This window comes from Mauremys mutica, chromosome 3, assembly GCF_020497125.1.
Source record: "Mauremys mutica isolate MM-2020 ecotype Southern chromosome 3, ASM2049712v1, whole genome shotgun sequence".
NCBI classification, from domain to species: Eukaryota; Metazoa; Chordata; order Testudines; family Geoemydidae; genus Mauremys; species Mauremys mutica.
This window is the reverse complement of record NC_059074.1, coordinates 132,235,288-132,253,084: the sequence shown is the minus strand read 5'-3', so window position 1 is coordinate 132,253,084 and position 17,797 is coordinate 132,235,288. Positions and strand designations below refer to the sequence as shown.

At 46.3% G+C, this 17,797-nt stretch overlaps 1 protein-coding gene across 4 annotated transcripts in view; it reads left to right on the top strand.

Moving 5' to 3' along the window:
• PCNX2 (pecanex 2) overlaps window positions 1–17,797 on the top strand; it is a 245,881-nt gene that overhangs the window by 60,348 nt on the left and 167,736 nt on the right. For all 4 annotated transcript variants that reach the window (XM_045009100.1, XM_045009098.1, XM_045009101.1 and 1 more), the window contains one exon: window positions 7,029–7,200. In XM_045009100.1, the coding sequence (XP_044865035.1) occupies window positions 7,029–7,200 (172 nt within the window). The remainder of the gene's footprint in view (window positions 1–7,028; window positions 7,201–17,797) is intronic.

Sequence of the window (17,797 nt, the reverse complement as noted above, 5' to 3'; positions counted from 1 at the left end):
CCATCTCCTGTTTCTCCTTTGGACATCTCCAACCGTCACATCCGCATCCCTGCTGCTGCTTTTTCTTTTCTCTAACTTCCTTCCTGTCCTATCGCAAATCCGCAAAGAGATTTCCAAGATGAACTCACAACTATTTCATATAAACAAATCCTCTTCAGATGAATATCAACATAACGTGAATATTTAAGGACTGTGAATATCACTGTGATTAGAGTCGGTGAGAATATTTGTTAATATTTTTGTTGATGTTTTCCTAGCTCTAAAGTCAACAGTCAAGGTGTTACAAAATTGGGGTCCTTGTGGACACAGTGCTGCTCCTGACTGTGTTCCACTGACCCACTGTCTGATTTTAGATAATCTCTGAGCCTGAGTTTCCCCGCCTGTACCTCAGTTTCCTTGTCTGTAAAATGGAAAAAATAGTATTTACCCACCTTTTGTAAACTGTTTAGAGATTCTCTGATAAAGAATCTCCATAAATGCAAAATACTATGACTACTCATTCCAACATATTCAATAGCAGGAGTAAAATTTAAATAACTATACTGTAAACATATTTATGCGTGATCATATATCTGTTTGGGATTGAGGGTTGTTTGGAACTAAACCTCTGGCCAGCTAGTCATAAGACTTAAAGTAGTTACTGTGCTAACGTCAAAATCTGGGTACCAAAATTCAATAGATAAAAGACAAAAATGTAGCTCAAAGCTCAAATAATTTTTAGCCATCAGTGCACATGGCACTGAGGAATTGTTCCTAAAATTCAATGCTTTTTAAGTGTTTTTCTTGGATGCAGTTTGTCTCTAAGGTAAATGAATAACACTCTAAAACAATAACACTCTAAAAACAACTAGAAAACACTCCTAATTTTACCATTATACCTAGGTTTCTACCTTTACTTTGTTTTTCATGGACATACAACTTATTTAAGAGAAAAAGAGAGAGGGAAAATTGCAGCCTTTAGTATAATATTGAGGCCAGGACTAAATGCTAACTAGGCTTCACTTCGACTTAATTCACATTTCCTGAATCCAAGATGCAATGTAAGCACACCAGTTCCTAGTAATCTGCTGCCTTGCTAACTGATTGATCCCAAAAGCGATTACAGATCAGTCAATATTAATACCAAAGTATGAGCCTGGCTGAAGGCCAAATATTATGGTCACTTTGTCCCTTCTTTCAGATTAAAAAACGGATTGTGAAGAAGTGCTCTTTTACTAGAGAAGAGGTGCTCACTTAAATTACATTTTGCAAATACAAATGGGTTTACGGCAACATTTTATAAGGCAAACCTGAATCCTTGTCACTTTGATTTTGGCTTTTCACACTCAAGGCATCCTTTGAATTGCCAGTGTATAAAATGTTCTATTTACCCTTGAGCTTGCTGTCAGAAGAGCTGTTAATGTTTTCTTTAAATATCTGCTGGTATTTTCTCCATCTCTCACCCCACAAGAAATGTTTTGGAACCAGCTTGAATCATGTAAACGAAAGACATTTAATTTGTTCTAAATATACGGGGTTATTTACCCTCCACTGCAGCATTCCTATCAGAGATCGGCATTTAGGGCAGCACTTGATGGGGAATGCCACCTCAGGCAGCAGCACATTAGTGTATGGTCAAATGGCTCATGTTGATGAAAAAATAGAATAATATTGGTGATATGGTACATTTTACATAGTCCTTTTCATCCCAAAGAATCCCACAAGCCATGAGTTTAATCCAACTATCCTTACACAGGCAAAACTACTATGATACTTCAGTACACAAACAGGAATTGCTTCACTCACAGCTGAAATCGAGCCATTCCTGGGGAGGAAAGCTGGAGCTATTTAACAGCATATAATGTCACTATACAATGATTAAGGACAGGAAGAAGAATATTATAGTGACTGAAACTGCACAGGGAATTAAAGCAAAATATGGAACTGAGATAGGAAACAAAGATTAACACACTTACTCTTGTAAAATGTGCACTGGGATCTCTCATAACAGAGAGTGGGCAGCGCCTCACTTTTAAGCTTCCTCAGAAAACACCTCCAAAAGCACAGTGCCACTCAGCAGCACCATAGGGCATACGTTTAATATTGGTTTTGAGAAAAGAGGTCCCACCTACTAAATCACCCATACCATCAGTCACTTCCTGGAGAAATCTGCATTTTCCTTTGAGGTCTCTCATCCAAGTGCTGACATGACTTAGCTTGTGAGATATGATGAGCTTTCAACCCAAATGAGGTGGCATTAGTTCAGCTCTCAATGAAGTGCTTTTAAAAAAAAAACAAAAACAAAGAATGATTGATTGAAGGGAAAAAAAAAGACCAAGACCAGCTGAGCTGAATCAGAACTGTAATTATAGGAGTTCATTTAAAAAGCAAAGGTAGGACATTCTGGGTAACATAACATCATATGTTTTTCCCCAGACTACATTGGAGATTAATGTAAGGAAACAGTGAAAAGAATCAGGATTTTAATTTTTGTAATGCCTGAGGAAAGACCTTGGTATTGAAGGAGCTGGCAGGAAGCCCCTTATGAAAATGTACAGTATTTTAGTGATGGACAAACCACATTACGATACAAGAAAAGAATGGACTCAGCTGAGAGATAAACTGAATTATTTAAATGTCTGAAAATACTTTAAAAAAAAAAAGAATTTTCATTTTTGTGTTCTCTGTGCAGTTCCAGATAATTATGGGGGAGGGGAAGTAGTGGGTCCCTCTATGTCAGGTGCCTTGCTTTAATTTAAACAGTAGTGAGAAGTAAGGGGACCATAAGATAGAAGTGAGGTGGCCCATTAATAAGGGGGCCCATTTCCCTACAAGCCCCCCCCCCCCAGTAATTTGAGCACCGATTAGGTGGATTGCAAGAGGGTTTTTAAAGGTATTTCTGGCCTGACCAAAAGCAAGGACGTTCAGAAAATGTTGGGTGTGCCTGCCCTTAGAATTTCCATCACAGTTGCTTGGCCCCACAGTGCTTAGAGCATGTGGAAATAGTCACACTTCTGTAGTGTAACTGACCACACTGCAGGATGTCACTGTGTGTGATGAACACCTGTCCCTTAGATGTCTGGTAGGGTGCTCTGTCTACTGTGAGCTCAGAAACAAGCACTGTCAGTGTTCCAAGCACTAGGCGCCACAGGTTTCCTGCCCAGCCCTCAGCTTGCAGTCCCAGTTCTCAGGCTCATGTTCCCCAGCCTTCCCTCTGCAGCCAGCTCCCAGAGTGCTGCCTCCAGCGCAGCTCCAATCCCCTCTGACTTAATAGACACTTCAATTTAATGTCCTCTAAGAATTATGGCGCCTCAACTGGCTGGTTGTTAAACTGGGCAAGGCAGTGCCCTTTGCTGGCTAAATCAGGGTTTCTCAAACAGGGGTTGCCGCTTGTGTAGGGAAAGCCCCTGGCGGGCCGGGCCGGTGTGTTTACCTGCCCCGTCCGCAGGTCTGGCCAATCGCGGCTCCAGGCCAATGGGAGTTGCTGGAAGCGGTGGCCAGTACGTCCCTCGGCCCGCGCCGCTTCCAGCAGCTCCCACTGGCCCGGAGCAGTGATCCAGTACCTCCCTCCAGCTCAGCCTTGGTGAGGGGAAACTACCCAGTAATGAGCCAGCTAGGTTGTAACAGTATTACGCAGAGGCAGTTTTAAAAATGTTTCGTTTTAGCTTTTGATCATTAGGTAAAGTTTGGCTAGTAGAGTCTGCCCAAAACACCCAATCCTGTTAGCTGGTGTTGATCCTTCAGAGTAAGAGTTGAATGAGTTCTGCCAAATCTATCAGATAGGTGGCTAGTTACTGCTGTCAAGGTATCAGTGACTCTCTCTCGAGAAGATCTAGGGTCTGAGCTGAGCAATCTTGAGGTTGGACTCCCAGGACAAAACTTTAACTGAGCTGTGAATTCATTAACAAAGAAATAAGACATGAAAGCAGGCTGTGCAAGGCATAATCTCACTTGGTGATCATGGCAATGCCCGTTGCAATAATATAGGAAATATATTCCCATTAAGGATTTGGCTAATGGTAAAAATGTAAAAATAAATGTTGAAGGGTGCCCATAGTAAACACTTCTGTATGTTACTTAGAATACAGGTGACAGGAACCTCTGATTTACAGACAGATTCCTGGTTCTCATGCATGTTTGCAAGATTAGGTAAAAATATGAAGCTATCTTCTGAGTGGGTCATATCAGCTGATACTCTGATAACTGGACAGAGGCAGCGAGAGCTTTGCAGCTGGGTGAGCCAAACCAATGGGAGTTTGCCTACCAACTTCACTGTAGAAGTGTCACTACGTTTGCCTTTTTCTGATGCTTTTGAAGGTCTCTCTTGCTCTCTTCTCCCTTCCTCTCCCCTCAGTCGCCTCATCAAGCAGCAACTCTTCCTTTGCCTGAGGAGCTAGCAGCAGGGGGAATTGAGATGAAAGTGACTCACCCCTGTGCCCATTCCAGGTGCACTCCTTCCCCTCCTTCTTCCTGCTCATAGGCTGCCCCACCCGCACCTTTGAATCAAGGATTGTTTCAGCTGGAGGGGACAGAGGGCTAAATCCAAAAGGGATTTAGCTGCCTAACTGAAACTTGAGGTGCTTAAGTTGAAAATTGAAATCTTCAAAACCTAACTTCCTTAGGTGCCTATGGTTCCATTGATAAAGTCCGCATGGCACCTACATTTCTGCATGTGCACAGCCATCTAAGTCCCAGGCATCTAACTCATGCTTAAGCTATAGTGGAATCCTCAAACTAGGCATTGCTCTGCTTATCGCACCAATTTGATTTGGTAGACATTTGTAGGGGTCTCTTTCCAGATCAGGCCTGGCACAAAACCATGTAGGTGGTGATGCGCCTGCTCCCCCTGTAATCTTTAGCCCAGTGGTTACAGCAGCATCAGGCAGAGGGGGAATTTGAACCTGGGTAACCCACATGCTGGGTGAGTTCTGTAACCACTGGGCTAAAGGTTATCAGGGTACCACCACCAACTTCTCTTCCTCCATTGTTTTGTGCGAGAAATTACTTAGATACCTAACTCCAGGAGAGGGTTCATGGCTGTAAATCCTGAGCAGAGGGAGGTGCCTAACTCCATTTGAGGGGTGGGACCCAGAGCCTCCCTTGGGTACAGCAAATCGGGAAGACCGGAAGGCCCTGCTCTTTGGGGGCCCCTGCACTTCCATAAAATCATGAGGAAGCGTGTGGGGAGGTGAAGGAGGAGGCGGGTGGACAAGCAGGGTGAGGAGGCAAATGGGGAGGGCGAGCGGCAGGTGGGAGGGGGTGAGGAGGCAGGCAGGCAGATGGTGAGGAGGAGAGCAGGAGGTGGGGATGAGGAGGCGAGCAGCGGCCACCGGCAGCCCCCCTACCAGAACCTCCCCCTCCCCCAGTGCCTCCTGCTCGCTGGCAGGTCCTGCCGATCAGCACTTCCCCCTTGCTCTCAGCGCCTACCGCTTTCATGGCATCAGGGGGTGCTGGGGGGAAGTGGAGAGGAGCAATAGCACATTCCTTTCAGTGGCGTCTCCCATTGGTTAGCTTAGTCAGTTTTTGTTGATCCCATTCTTAGACACTTAACTCTCTTCATGCATTGTATAGGGAATTTGGGAACTTAAATTGGTGCTGTAGACTTTATTAGGTGGCAGGGTGACTAAAAGTAAGGCATTGCAATGTTGAATCTAAGTCTCTTTTCTGGGTCTACCCCAGAAAGTCTGGAAGTGGCTGGAGTCCCTTCCTGTCTTCTCAAATGTAGGAATATGGCCCAGCAGGGGCAGCAGTACTAGGATTCCTGGTGCAGAGCCAAAACAACATTAAAGTAGGGAACTAGCTGTAGTTGTGGCAATAGAGAGCAAAACAGAGGCAGAGGAGAAGTAGAAACCACTCCATCAGAGGTGAAAGAGAACCATATTTGAACTCAAGGGTTAATCTTCCCTTGTACCATCCCTACCCTTTCTGAATTGGAGAGGGTGAGCTGGAAGGTGTTCTCTGAGCTGGAACTGCTTGTTTTGACAAACTGTGTATTAATTTTGTATAATGACCAGGCATCTACCAATGGCGTTTAAATCAAGACCTTTTAAACTCATTTCACTTGTCATTTACAATAAGACACATCACACACACAGTTTTCTAAAGGAGAAAGGTTGAAGCTTTATACCTATTGAAGCTTTATACCTGTGAGAGCCACAAAGCTCCTTTTCTATGTTGTTGGCAGCAAATTAAAGAGCAAGATTCAGCTAGATCTAGATTTTTCTCAGAGTATGGTAATGACTTCTATACAATTCTGTATTATTTTTAAAAGGTCTGAAAGAGCAGATTTTCAAAGGCACAAATGGCAGATTAGACTCTTCCTGTTGGTATGCATACTTCCACCTTTTCATGTTCTCTGTATGTATAAATATCTCCTGTCCGTGTGTTTCATTTATGCATCCGAAGAAGTGAGCTGTAGCCCATGAAAGCTTATGCTGAAATAAATGTGTTAGCCTCTAAGGTGCCACAAGTACTCCTGTTCTTTTTGCGGATATAGACTAACATGGCTGCTACTCTCAAAAATGGCAGATAGGCACCCTGCTCTGTAATTGCCATTTGTGCCTTTGAAAATCTACTCAGAAGTGGATAAAATCACTTTTTATCTACTATTAGTAGAACAAACAATTTAGGGGAAGTGTGAAGGTGGTATCAGTTACAGAAACACTGAGGGAATCCGGGCTTAGATGGTTTAGACATGTGAAAAGATTGGAAAAATATATAGGAAACAGGATGTTAAAATTAGAAGTGGAAGGTAAGAGTAGAGTTGGAAGTCCCAAAACTAGATTAATGGATGTCCAACAAAAGGAATTGACTAGTTGTGGAGTTTGAGGAACTGCTTCAAGACAGAGTGGAATGGAGAAGAAGGACTCGAAGAACTGACCCCATATGGATGAAACTAAGACAAGAAGAAGAGCAGGAATATGGTATAGAAAATACTTACTACCTGGTCTCTGCCCCATCTCAGTTTTATGCAGTGCTTAGCCACTGTCATGGATATAAAGAGGAAGATGAAGTGCAACATTAAGAAATATTTTGTTTATCTTTTCCAGGGACACAATCAAATCATAATGTACAGCAGACCAGTATATTTTTGTATCTTGTGTGGCCTTATTTTGCTACTAGATGCTGGATCTAAAGACAAAAATCCTTCGATTTACACAGTATATGGCTTGAAGCTCTTTTCTCCTGGATCTCTCCAATCAGCCAGAGACCATATAATAGGTGAGTTGATACTTTGCCTGTGAATGTAAAAATGAGCTAACCATTAGCTGGAGAGCCTGCATTTTCCCATGTTGACAATCAAATTAATGTTATGGAGTAGTGTCTTTGTCTCCTTCGTTCATCTAAAGGTTAAACCTGTAGAAAAACTTTGAAGAAGTCAGCATGCAGATATGGTGGCGCAGGGCATCCATCACTCACCCTAAAATCAGTTCTTAAAACAAGAAGGATTATATTTGTATTCTCTGTAGAAAACTAACAGTCACTGATGATATTAGAGAAAGACATCTGTGAATGCAGTTATGCCTTGTACGGTGGTCATGTACACAAAGACATCACATCACAGATCAGCCATCTTCCCCACTCTGCTGCTCTGGGGAAGTCACACCTGCTATACTGCATTGTGTCTGGGCACCTCGTTACTGGTAAAATATTTGCAATCTGATGATGCTTAAGACAAGAGCAACAAATATAGATTTAAATTTTCATCGTGAGTCAAAGAGCTGTGTGTGTAAACAATGATGAAGGGGAAAACATTATAACAATTACCAGTATAATGAAGGATATAAACAATAAGGGTGACATAATTTAAGGTAGAGAGGAGAAATGGGATGAAACTGAAAAACAAACAAAAAAAACCTTAGGCTTAATATTGGGAAAACTTCCTGACACTCAGATGGGTTGGCTGTAGAACAGTCTCACCAAGGAAGTGGTGGAAGCCCAGTTGTTTAAGACATTTAAAACAAGAGAAAACAAAGTATTGGAGTGAGCAAGCTTGTGGCATGGACTAGATGACCTAATAGGACTTTTCCATCTGTGATCGCTATACTTGTGTGTAGCTGCAGCTAAAGTTTGCTTATGCTATTTTTAGGATGGACTTATGGCATTGTACATGTCCTTGTTGGCTTCCATTTCCCCTCACCACAGACTAGGGGGAAACGAAGACCTCCATTACTTATTTTCATTAGTTTTGTTTGCTCTGATTACAGTTTCTTCTTGCATCTTATTTTATCTGCCTGTCAAAAATGAACAGTAAAAACATTGATACATAATTCATCAAGAATCCTAAATGACTCCAGGGATAAGATAAATGGAAAAACTATAGCAACGGCTATAGAATGAGTGAGCTTATAAATGTGCTAATTTTGGCTGACCTTAGAGACGTCATAGAGCAGAGTCTTGAAGCAGACTGGAAAAGAGGGAGGGAGGTGGAGAGGGATTACAAACTCATATTGGCATTTGGAACTTATAAAAAAAATAGAAGCCAGCTGCCTTAAGCATCTCACCCTCTTCTTGTTTTCTAGCTGTGAAAGCAGGTAATTCTTGGTATTACAGTGTCCCATTCATTGTCATCATTCCACCATGTTTCTGGGATGCCTATTATATCAATATTCTCATTTAATACCAGGCACTCAAGGTCGCCCATCTCAATATTTAAACTTCTATCATTTGTATATAAACACTTTTTTAAAATTTATCACTTTTTAGTTGTCTGCCTTCATGTGATGTGACTGAATGGGACTCTTTTTTCATTTGACTGTTTCTGTTCAGTTCCGACCTGTACTTTATCAAATTCTATCTTCTGTTTACTAGGATATTGAGAATCCTCATTAATAGATCCCCTCTCTGTGGGACGTCTCTGTCTGAATTGTGTGCTCCTTTGCGCCTTTTGGCTTTCCACCAGCCCTTAGTTTAAAAACTCCTTTCTGACCTTTTTAATTTTACGTGCCAGCAGTCTGGTTCTGTTTTGGTTTAGGTGGAGCTCATCCTTCCTATATAGGCTCCTCTTTTCCCAAAAGATTCCCCAATTCCTAATAAACCTATCACAAATTCCTAGGCCAAAAGTAGTACTGCATGTTTGCAGTATGCTTTAACAGATAACATCAGGTAAGTGGGTGGTGGCAATTTATTTTTGTATTTTGCCATTTCCTTTTTCAATTCTAAAAGAAGAAGTTTTTATAGAATCTTTTCCTGGTTCTTCAATACAACATTCAAATGTGTCTCACTCACACTGAGAAGATGCCCTGCAAAGCAGCAGCAGCAGTAATGGCCCACAGATATATCTGGTACTGGGGAAAATCAAGGACCAGATTTTCTGTTAGTAATGCTCAGCACCCGCAACCTGGGTCAGATTTCAGAAGTACTGAACTCCCATTTAGGTACTTAAGTGAAGTGGCTGGATTTTCTCAAGTGCTCGGCACCTACTAGTTTCCATGGTTCTCAATTCAGATTGATTAGGTTCACTACTGAATGGCAAATAAATCTTTATTGGGGTGATTGGTAGTTCAGGGGCTTGCTAATGAGACATGGATCCTATGTCACTGGTTCAAATCCAGCACAGGGCAGTAGTCACCAAAGTTTGCCATCATCTGATGTCTGCTGTTCAATGATGTAAGGCAAGTGATTTGCTGATCTCACTCATAAGAACTACCACATATTAAATACATAACCACTTACATTAACAAACATGCTTTTAGCATTTATTGGCTGAAATAGGCTCAGTTCTGCACTTTTTACTTACGTTAATCTCCCAATGAGGTCAACTGAAATAAGGAATTCAAGATTGAATCCAATGAAGAAACTGATTTAAGGCATGATCCTACAGCCATTTAAGTAGATAGCAAAACTGGCATTGATTTATTGTTGTTCATCTCCTAAATGGTTTGCCTGCTAAGGCATAGACCAGTTTAAAACACATTTTATATGTAATGATGTTATGCATCCAACAAGTTTCTACTGAATTGAGTTTGTTTCACAATCTAGTAATAAATCTTTTACAGTAATTCACTGTGCAGCTTCAGAATAACCAGTTTCTTAGTCAGTCTTCCAAGTGCAACAATTTTGGTTCATTTTATTCATATACACTATATTCATATTCATAGTTATCAGAAATAAGACTGAAATAACACAGTACCTCTGGAAAAGTTTTGTTTTATATTCTATGACCCTTAGACAACAGTTCATTGATTTCTCGATATACAACTCCAAAACACTTAAATATAATATACTTTGCTTGTAATTTATTATATTATGCCTTATTTTTCAGTTCATGCTGTACCTATAAAGAGATCTCTACACCATGGGTGAAATCCTAGATCCATTAAAGTTAATGGCAAAACTTCCATTGTCTTCAGTAGGGCTAGGATTTCACCCCATATTATTAGCACAGTCTAGAATACTGAAAACAGAAATACTTGAATATCTTCACCATTTAAAGGAACTGTTTAAGTCCAGACAGCTCCAGCAGTCTGGCAGGACAATATGTAACCACTCACAAGACCTACATTTTTATCTACATTCAGAATTCTTCATGTGGTGAAAGAATGGATTTGCTACCTATTGAGGAGAAGAATCCAGAAGCTTGATATGATAACGTTATGTGTTCTGAACAGCAAGAGGTTGTCCAAATCTTTGACCATGAGGAAATATTACAACATAGCTGTTGCTGTACTGAGGGAGGATTGCATTATATAAAGGAAGTAAATGGTGGGCAGGACTGCAGGGGTTAAGTCAATGCCCTGCATTCTCACTCAGGCAAGCCTTAGCCCTTAAACCATAATATAAAAGAAATGAGAAATTTTGGTCAGACTATGGGTGAGGAAGAGCCAGAAATGATGCTTTAGGCCAGGGGTTCTCAAACTGGGGGTCGGGACCCTCAAGGGATTGCGAGGTTATTACATGGAGAGTCGCAAGCTGTCAGCCTCCACCCCAAACCCTGCTTTGCATCCAGCATTTATAATGATGTTAAATATATTTTAAAGTGTTTTTAATTTATAAGGGGGGTCGCACTCAGAGGCTTACTATTTGAAAGGGGTCACCAGTACAAAAGTTTGAGAACCGCTGCTTTAGGCACTACTAAAATAAGTAAAGTTACAACAATTACCTGCTTTCACAGTTAGAAAACAAGAAGAGGGTGAGATGCTTAAGGCAGCTGGCTTCTATTTTTTTATAGGTTCCAAATTCCAATATGAGTTTGTAATCCCTCTCCAGCTCCCTCTTACATACAAAATATTAGGAATGACAGAGTAGCTTGTGCTGGTGGAGGAGTGGCACTATATGTGAAAGAAAGCATAGAGTCAAATATAATACAAATCTTAAATGAATCAAACTGTACCATAGAATCTATATGGATAGAAATTCCATGCTTGAATAATAGGAGCATAGCAGTAGGAATATGCTACCAACAACCTGACCAGGGTGGTGACTATGAAATGCTCTGGGAGATGAGAGATGCTATACAAATAGACAACTCAATAATCGTGGATTTCAGCTATCCCCATATTGACTGGGTATATGTCACTTCAAGACAGTTACAGAAATAAAGTTTCTGGACACCAGTAATGACTGCTTTTTGGAGCAGCTAATTCTGGAACCCAGAAGTGGAAAGGCAATTCCTGATTTAGTCCTAAGTGGAGCACAGGATATGGTAAAAGAGGTGAATATAGTTGAACCACTCAGTAGTAGCAGCCATAATATAATTAAATTTAACATCCTTGGAGGGGGAAAATACCAAAAAAAAACCCAACAACAAAAAACCCCACCACAGTAGCATTAAACTTCATAAAGGGGAGCTACACAAAAATGAAGAAACTAGTTAAACAGACATTAAAAGGAACAGCCACAAGAATAAAATGCCTGCAAGTTGCAGGGAAACTTTTTTAAAGCACCACAATAGAGGCTCACATTAAATACCCCAAATTATAAATAATAGTAAGGACCAAAAAAAGTCACCATGGCTAAACAGAATAAAACAAGTGACTAGAGGCATAAAGGCATCCTTTAAAAATTGGAAGTCAGATCCTACTGAGGAAAATAGAAAGGAGCATAAACTCTGGCAAGTCAAGTGTAAAAGTGTAATTAGGCAGGTCGAAAAAGAATTTGAAGAGCAATTAGAAAAAGAAGCAAAAACTAACAGCATTTTTTTAAAAGTACATCAGAAGCAGGAAACAATCAGTGGGGCCGCTGGATGGTCAAAGTGATAAAGGAGCACTCAAGGAAGACAAAGCCATTGTGGAGAAACTAAATGAATTCTTTGCATCTGTTGTCACTGCAGAAGACGCGAGGGAGATTCCTACACCTGAGCCATTCTTTTAGGTGACCAATCCTGAGGAATTGTACCAAATTGAAATTTCAATAGAAGAGATTTTGGAACAAACTGATAAATAAAATAATAGTAAATCACCAGAAACAGATGGTATTCACCCAAGAGTTCTGAAGGAACTCAAATGTGAAATTGCAGAACTACTAACTGTGTGATGTAACCTATCACTTAAATCAGTTTCTGTACCAGATGACTGGAGGATAGCTAATGTGATGCCAATTTTTTAAAAAGGTGATCCTGGCAATTACAGACCAGGAAGCCTAACTTCAGTACCAGGCAAATTGATTGAAACTATAGTGAATAACAGAATTATCAGACATAGATGAACATGATTTGTTTTGGAAGAGTCAACAAGGCTTTGTAAAGGGGAAATCACGTCTCACCAATCTATTAGAATTCTTTGAGTGGGTCACAAACATGTGGACATGAGTGATCCGGTGGATATAGTGTACTTGGACTTTCAGAAAGCCGTGGACAAGGACCCTCACCAAAGGCTCTTAAGCAAACTAAGCAATGATGGGATAAGAGGGAATGTCATTTCACGGATCTGAAATTGATTAAAAGACAGGAAACAAAGGGCAGGAATAAAAGGTCAGTTTTCAGAATAGAGAAAGATAGATAGCAGTGTCCCCCAGGGACCTGCATTGGGAGCAAAGCTGTTCAACATATACATAAATGATCTGGAAAAAGGGGTAAACAGTGAGGTGGCAAAGTTTGCAGATGATACAAAGTTACTCAAGATAGTAAAGTCCAAAGCAGACTGCGAAGAGTTACAAAGGGATCTCACAACACTATGTGACTGCGCAACAAAATGGTTGGTCGTTTCCTTAAGGGCATGGACAGGCTATTCCCACATGTCCGTCAACCAGCTCCTACCTGGGACCTGAACCTGGTCCTCTCCGCCCTCACGGGTCCTCCCTTCGAGCCCCTGGCTTCATGCTGTCTGCTGTACCTGTCATACAAAGTCGCTTTCCTTGTAGCGATCCCCTCGGCAAGGAGGGTATCAGAGCTCAGGGAAACTTAGACCTCACCTGACTTTCCTTCCCAAGGTCATCTCCCAATTCCATATGGGACAAGATATCTTCTTCTTCGAGTGATTGCTCCTATGCATTCCAGTTAGGTGTGCGCGCCGTGCGTGCACGGCATCTCGGAACTTTTTTACCCTAGCAAATCCGGCGGGCCAGCTGGCGCCCCCTGGAGTGGCGCCGCTATGGCGCCTGTTATATACCCCAGCCGGCCCGTCCGCTCCTCAGTTCCTTCTTACCGCCCGTGACGGCCAGTTGGAACTGTGGAGTGCTCTCTGTCCTCCACTACCCTAGCTCTCGCTAAAGGTTTTTTGTATATAGTTAGTTCATAGTTCGTGTAGATAGTTGTTATAGTTAGTTAGTTAGATTTAGTGTTAAGGTTAGGGGGGTTTCCCCTCCCTTTCCTCTCCCGGTGCGGGCTCATGCCCAAGGCACCGGGCTTTAAGCCCTGCGCAATCTGCCAGAGGCCTATGCCCATCGGGGACCCGCACGACGCCTGTCTTTGTTGCTTCGGCGAGGGCCATCGGACAGACAAGTGTCAGATCTGTTCTGCCTTCAAGCCGAGAACACGTAAGGAGCGGGACTATAGACTTAAGCAGCTCCTCATGGAGGCGTTGTTACAGCCCCCGGAACCGGCCGCGCCGGCACCGAGAGCCTCATCGGTGCAGAGCGCTCCGGCTGCGCCGAGCCGTTCCGGCACCGCGGCACCGCACCCTCAGCCGGCGACCGCGAAGACCCGGCACCGCTCCCTTTCGCCTGCTAGGAAACGCAGGCTGGCGAAGGCTATCGCTAAGTCCCGCACTGAGGACTCAGCCAAGGCTGTGGCGCCACCTACCACTCCGGCAGTGGCCGTGCACCAGGCGGGCACCGGGCCGTTGACTCCGGCGCCACAAGGGCCGTCGAGTCCGGCACCGCCACGCTCCCCGGCACCGTCCGTGGTTGAGCCACGACTGCCATCGACGCCGGAGACTTTCTCCGCGGCGCGTGAGCTGATACAGCTCGTAGAGGCACCGAGCCTCCGGCCCCCGGCACCGCCGGTGCGGGCTGTTGCGTCTGCAGGCAAACCGGCAATGATGATCCGGCCACCCTCTGCGGACCGCCGGCACAGGCGACGCTCCCGGTCACGCTCCCGGTCCCGACGGAGGTCGCCATCCCGCCGATCTCACTCTCGGCACCGTTCGCCGTCCCAGTACCGGTCGCCATCCCGACGCCGTTCGTCATCCCGGTACCGTTCGTCATCCCGGTACCGTTCGTCATCCCGGTACCAGTCACACTCCCGGCACCGATCCAGGTCCCGATCGCCGTCGCGTCGGCACCGTCGGAGGTCTCAGTCCCGGCACCGTTCCCGGCACCGCGACTCTCGCAGCCACTCCCGGCACCGCAGATCCCGCTCCCGGTCGAGCTCCCGGCACCGGTCGAGCTCCCGGCACCACGGTGGCCGACGGTCTCGGTCACCGTCCCGGTACCGAATGGACAGACACTGTTTTTCGGCACCGTCTGCGGACAGACTACCGCCTTCGGCGGTACAATCAGTCAGCGCCTCAGCACCTCCTTGGCCATCTCGCCCGGCATCGGTGGCCTCAGGTGCGGACAGCAACGCACACTTGCCACCGACCCCTCACGGTGATCCTCAAGGGGCTCAAAAGTGGGGCTTCTGGGTTCCCTGGGCCCAGTATGAAGCACAGGGGGTACCGTTTCCCCCGAGAGACTCGGCCTCCGAGCACAAGGCCCCCGAGGCAACGGTTAGCCAGGCGGCCCCTTCGCCTCGACGTGAGCCCTCCGTTCAGCCGGACCGCCGGTCCTCCATGCAGCACGACCCAGCCGAGGCACAGTCAGTAGCCCCTGCGGAGGAGGCCGTCGTGCAGGGCTTGTCCTCATCATCCTCCCCGGACGAGGCAGTGGCTGGTGCTTCGACCAAGGAGCCGCCACCCATAGACCTTAAGGCCCACCAGGACCTGCTTCGCCGAGTGGCGATGGCCATGGATCTCCCAGTGGCGGAGGTCCAAGAGGACGAGGATCCTATTACCAACGTGGTTGGTGCGGACGCTCCCATGCGGGTGGCGTTGCTCTTTGTAAAAACTATCCAAAAGAACGCCACCACGCTTTGGCAAACACCCGCTTCCATCCCTCCCACGGCCCGCGGAGTTGAGCGTAAATACTCAGTTCCCCCTACGGGCTATGAGTACCTTTATACCCACCCGACCCCAGACTCATGGGTGGTGCAATCGGTTAACGACCGCGAGAGGCACGGTCAACCTGCCCCTGCGCCGAAGTCCAAGGACGCCCGGCGCATGGACCTGCTAGGCCGCAAGGTCTACTCGGCGGGTGGCCTACAGATGCGTATTGCTAACCAGATGGTCCTCCTAGCCAGATACGTGTTTGATATCCTAACGTCCCTGGCAAAGTTTACGGAGTTCCTGCCGTCAGCCTCCCACCAGGAGTTCACGGCGATGTTAGAGGAGGGAAGGAGATCATCTAGGTCCTCCATCACGGCCGCCCTCGACGCTGCGGACTCCGGAGCTCGGACCTTAGCCTCCGGCGTGTCGATGCGGCGCATAGCCTGGCTGCAGTCCTCCACCCTGCCACCGGAGGTGCAATATACACTGCAGGACCTGCCCTTCGACACGCAGGGTCTTTTTTCCGAAAAGACAGACTCCCGGATCCAGACCCTAAAGGACGGTCGTGTTGCCATCCGCACCCTAGGGATGCACACGCCGGCGACACAACGCAGGTCCTTCCGGCAGCAACCCTCACGGCCCTTCTACCAGCAACGCTATCGGCCGTACAATAGCCAGCGACCGGCTCAAAATCGCCGTCGTCCGTCCGGCAATCGGCGTAGCCAGGGCCAGGCCTCTTCCAAGGCCCCTCAGGGGGCCAAGCAGGCCTTTTGATGGGACGCTTGAGGACGGCCCATCATTCTCCCTACCGGATCCTTCCCCTTTATTTTACAACCGCCTTTCCCATTTCTTTTTGGCGTGGTCCCAGTTAACAACAGACAGCTGGGTACTTCAGACAGTCCAGTCGGGATACCGCCTTCAATTTGTTTCACCCCCGCCTTCCCACCCACCCTCCCTGTCCCTCTTCAGGGACCCCTCTCACGAGCAATTCCTCTTACAGGAGGTCCAGACTCTGTTGAGCGTGGGTGCCATAGAGGCAGTGCCTCAAGACAGGCGGGGCAGGGGATTCTACTCCCGCTATTTTCTCATCCCCAAAGCGAAAGGGGGGCTACGTCCTATCCTGGACCTTCGCGAGCTGAACAAGTTCCTGCTCAAGCCCAAGTTTCGCATGGTTACCTTGGGGACCATCATTCCCTCTCTGGATCCGGGAGACTGGTTTGCCGCCCTCGACATGAAGGACGCCTACTTCCATGTCGCGATTTATCCTCCTCACCGACGTTACCTCCGGTTTGTGGTCAACAACGCCCACTACCAGTTCGCCGTGTTGCCGTTCGGCCTCTCCACCGCACCGAGGGTGTTCACCAAATGCATGGCGGTGGTTGCCGCAGCCCTCCGCCGTCGTCGGATACATGTCTACCCGTATCTCGACGACTGGCTGGTTCGCGGTCAGTCTCGACAGCTGGTGATGGGCCAGTTGACAGACATCCTGTCCCTCTTCCGACGGCTCGGGCTTCTCATCAACGCCGAGAAGTCCACTTTGGTTCCGTCACAGCGGGTGGAGTTCATTGGAGCGGTCCTCGACTCCGTGATAGCCCGAGCTTGCCTGCCACAATCTCGACATCAGATCATGGTCTCCATTATCCGGGGCCTCGTCTCCTTCCCGACCACGACGGTGCACTCCTGCCTCCGCCTCCTAGGCCACATGGCATCTTGCACGTATGTCACCGCGTACGCGCGGCTCCACCTCCGCCCGTTCCAGTCTTGGCTCGCGTCGGTGTTCCGACCGAATCACGATCCCATCGATATGGTGGTCACAGTCTCCAGGCCGACCCTCGACTCCCTCAACTGGTGGCTGGACCCGCAGGTCGTCTGTGCGGGAGTCCCGTTCCATCCGCCTCGCCCGTCCGCCACGCTGACCACGGATGCCTCAGCGCTCGGTTGGGGGGCTCACCTGGGCGACCTTCACACCCAAGGTCTGTGGTCGCCGCAGGAGCTCGCTCTCCACATCAATGTACGCGAGCTGCGAGCAATCCGTCTAGCCTGTCGCACCTTCTGCACCCACCTGCAAGGCCGTTGTGTGACGGTGTTCACGGACAATACAACAGCAATGTTCTACGTGAACAAGCAGGGCGGATCCCGCTCCTCCCTCCTCTGCAAGGAAGCGATGCTCCTGTGGGACTTCTGCGTGACCCACTCCATTCACCTGGAAGCGTCCTTTCTTCCGGGAGTGCAGAACACGCTGGCCGACCATCTCAGCAGGTCGTTCCTCTCTCACGAGTGGTCCCTCCGTCCAGATGTTGTACACACGATCTTCCAGAGGTGGGGATTTCCCCAAGTAGACCTATTCGCGTCCAAGG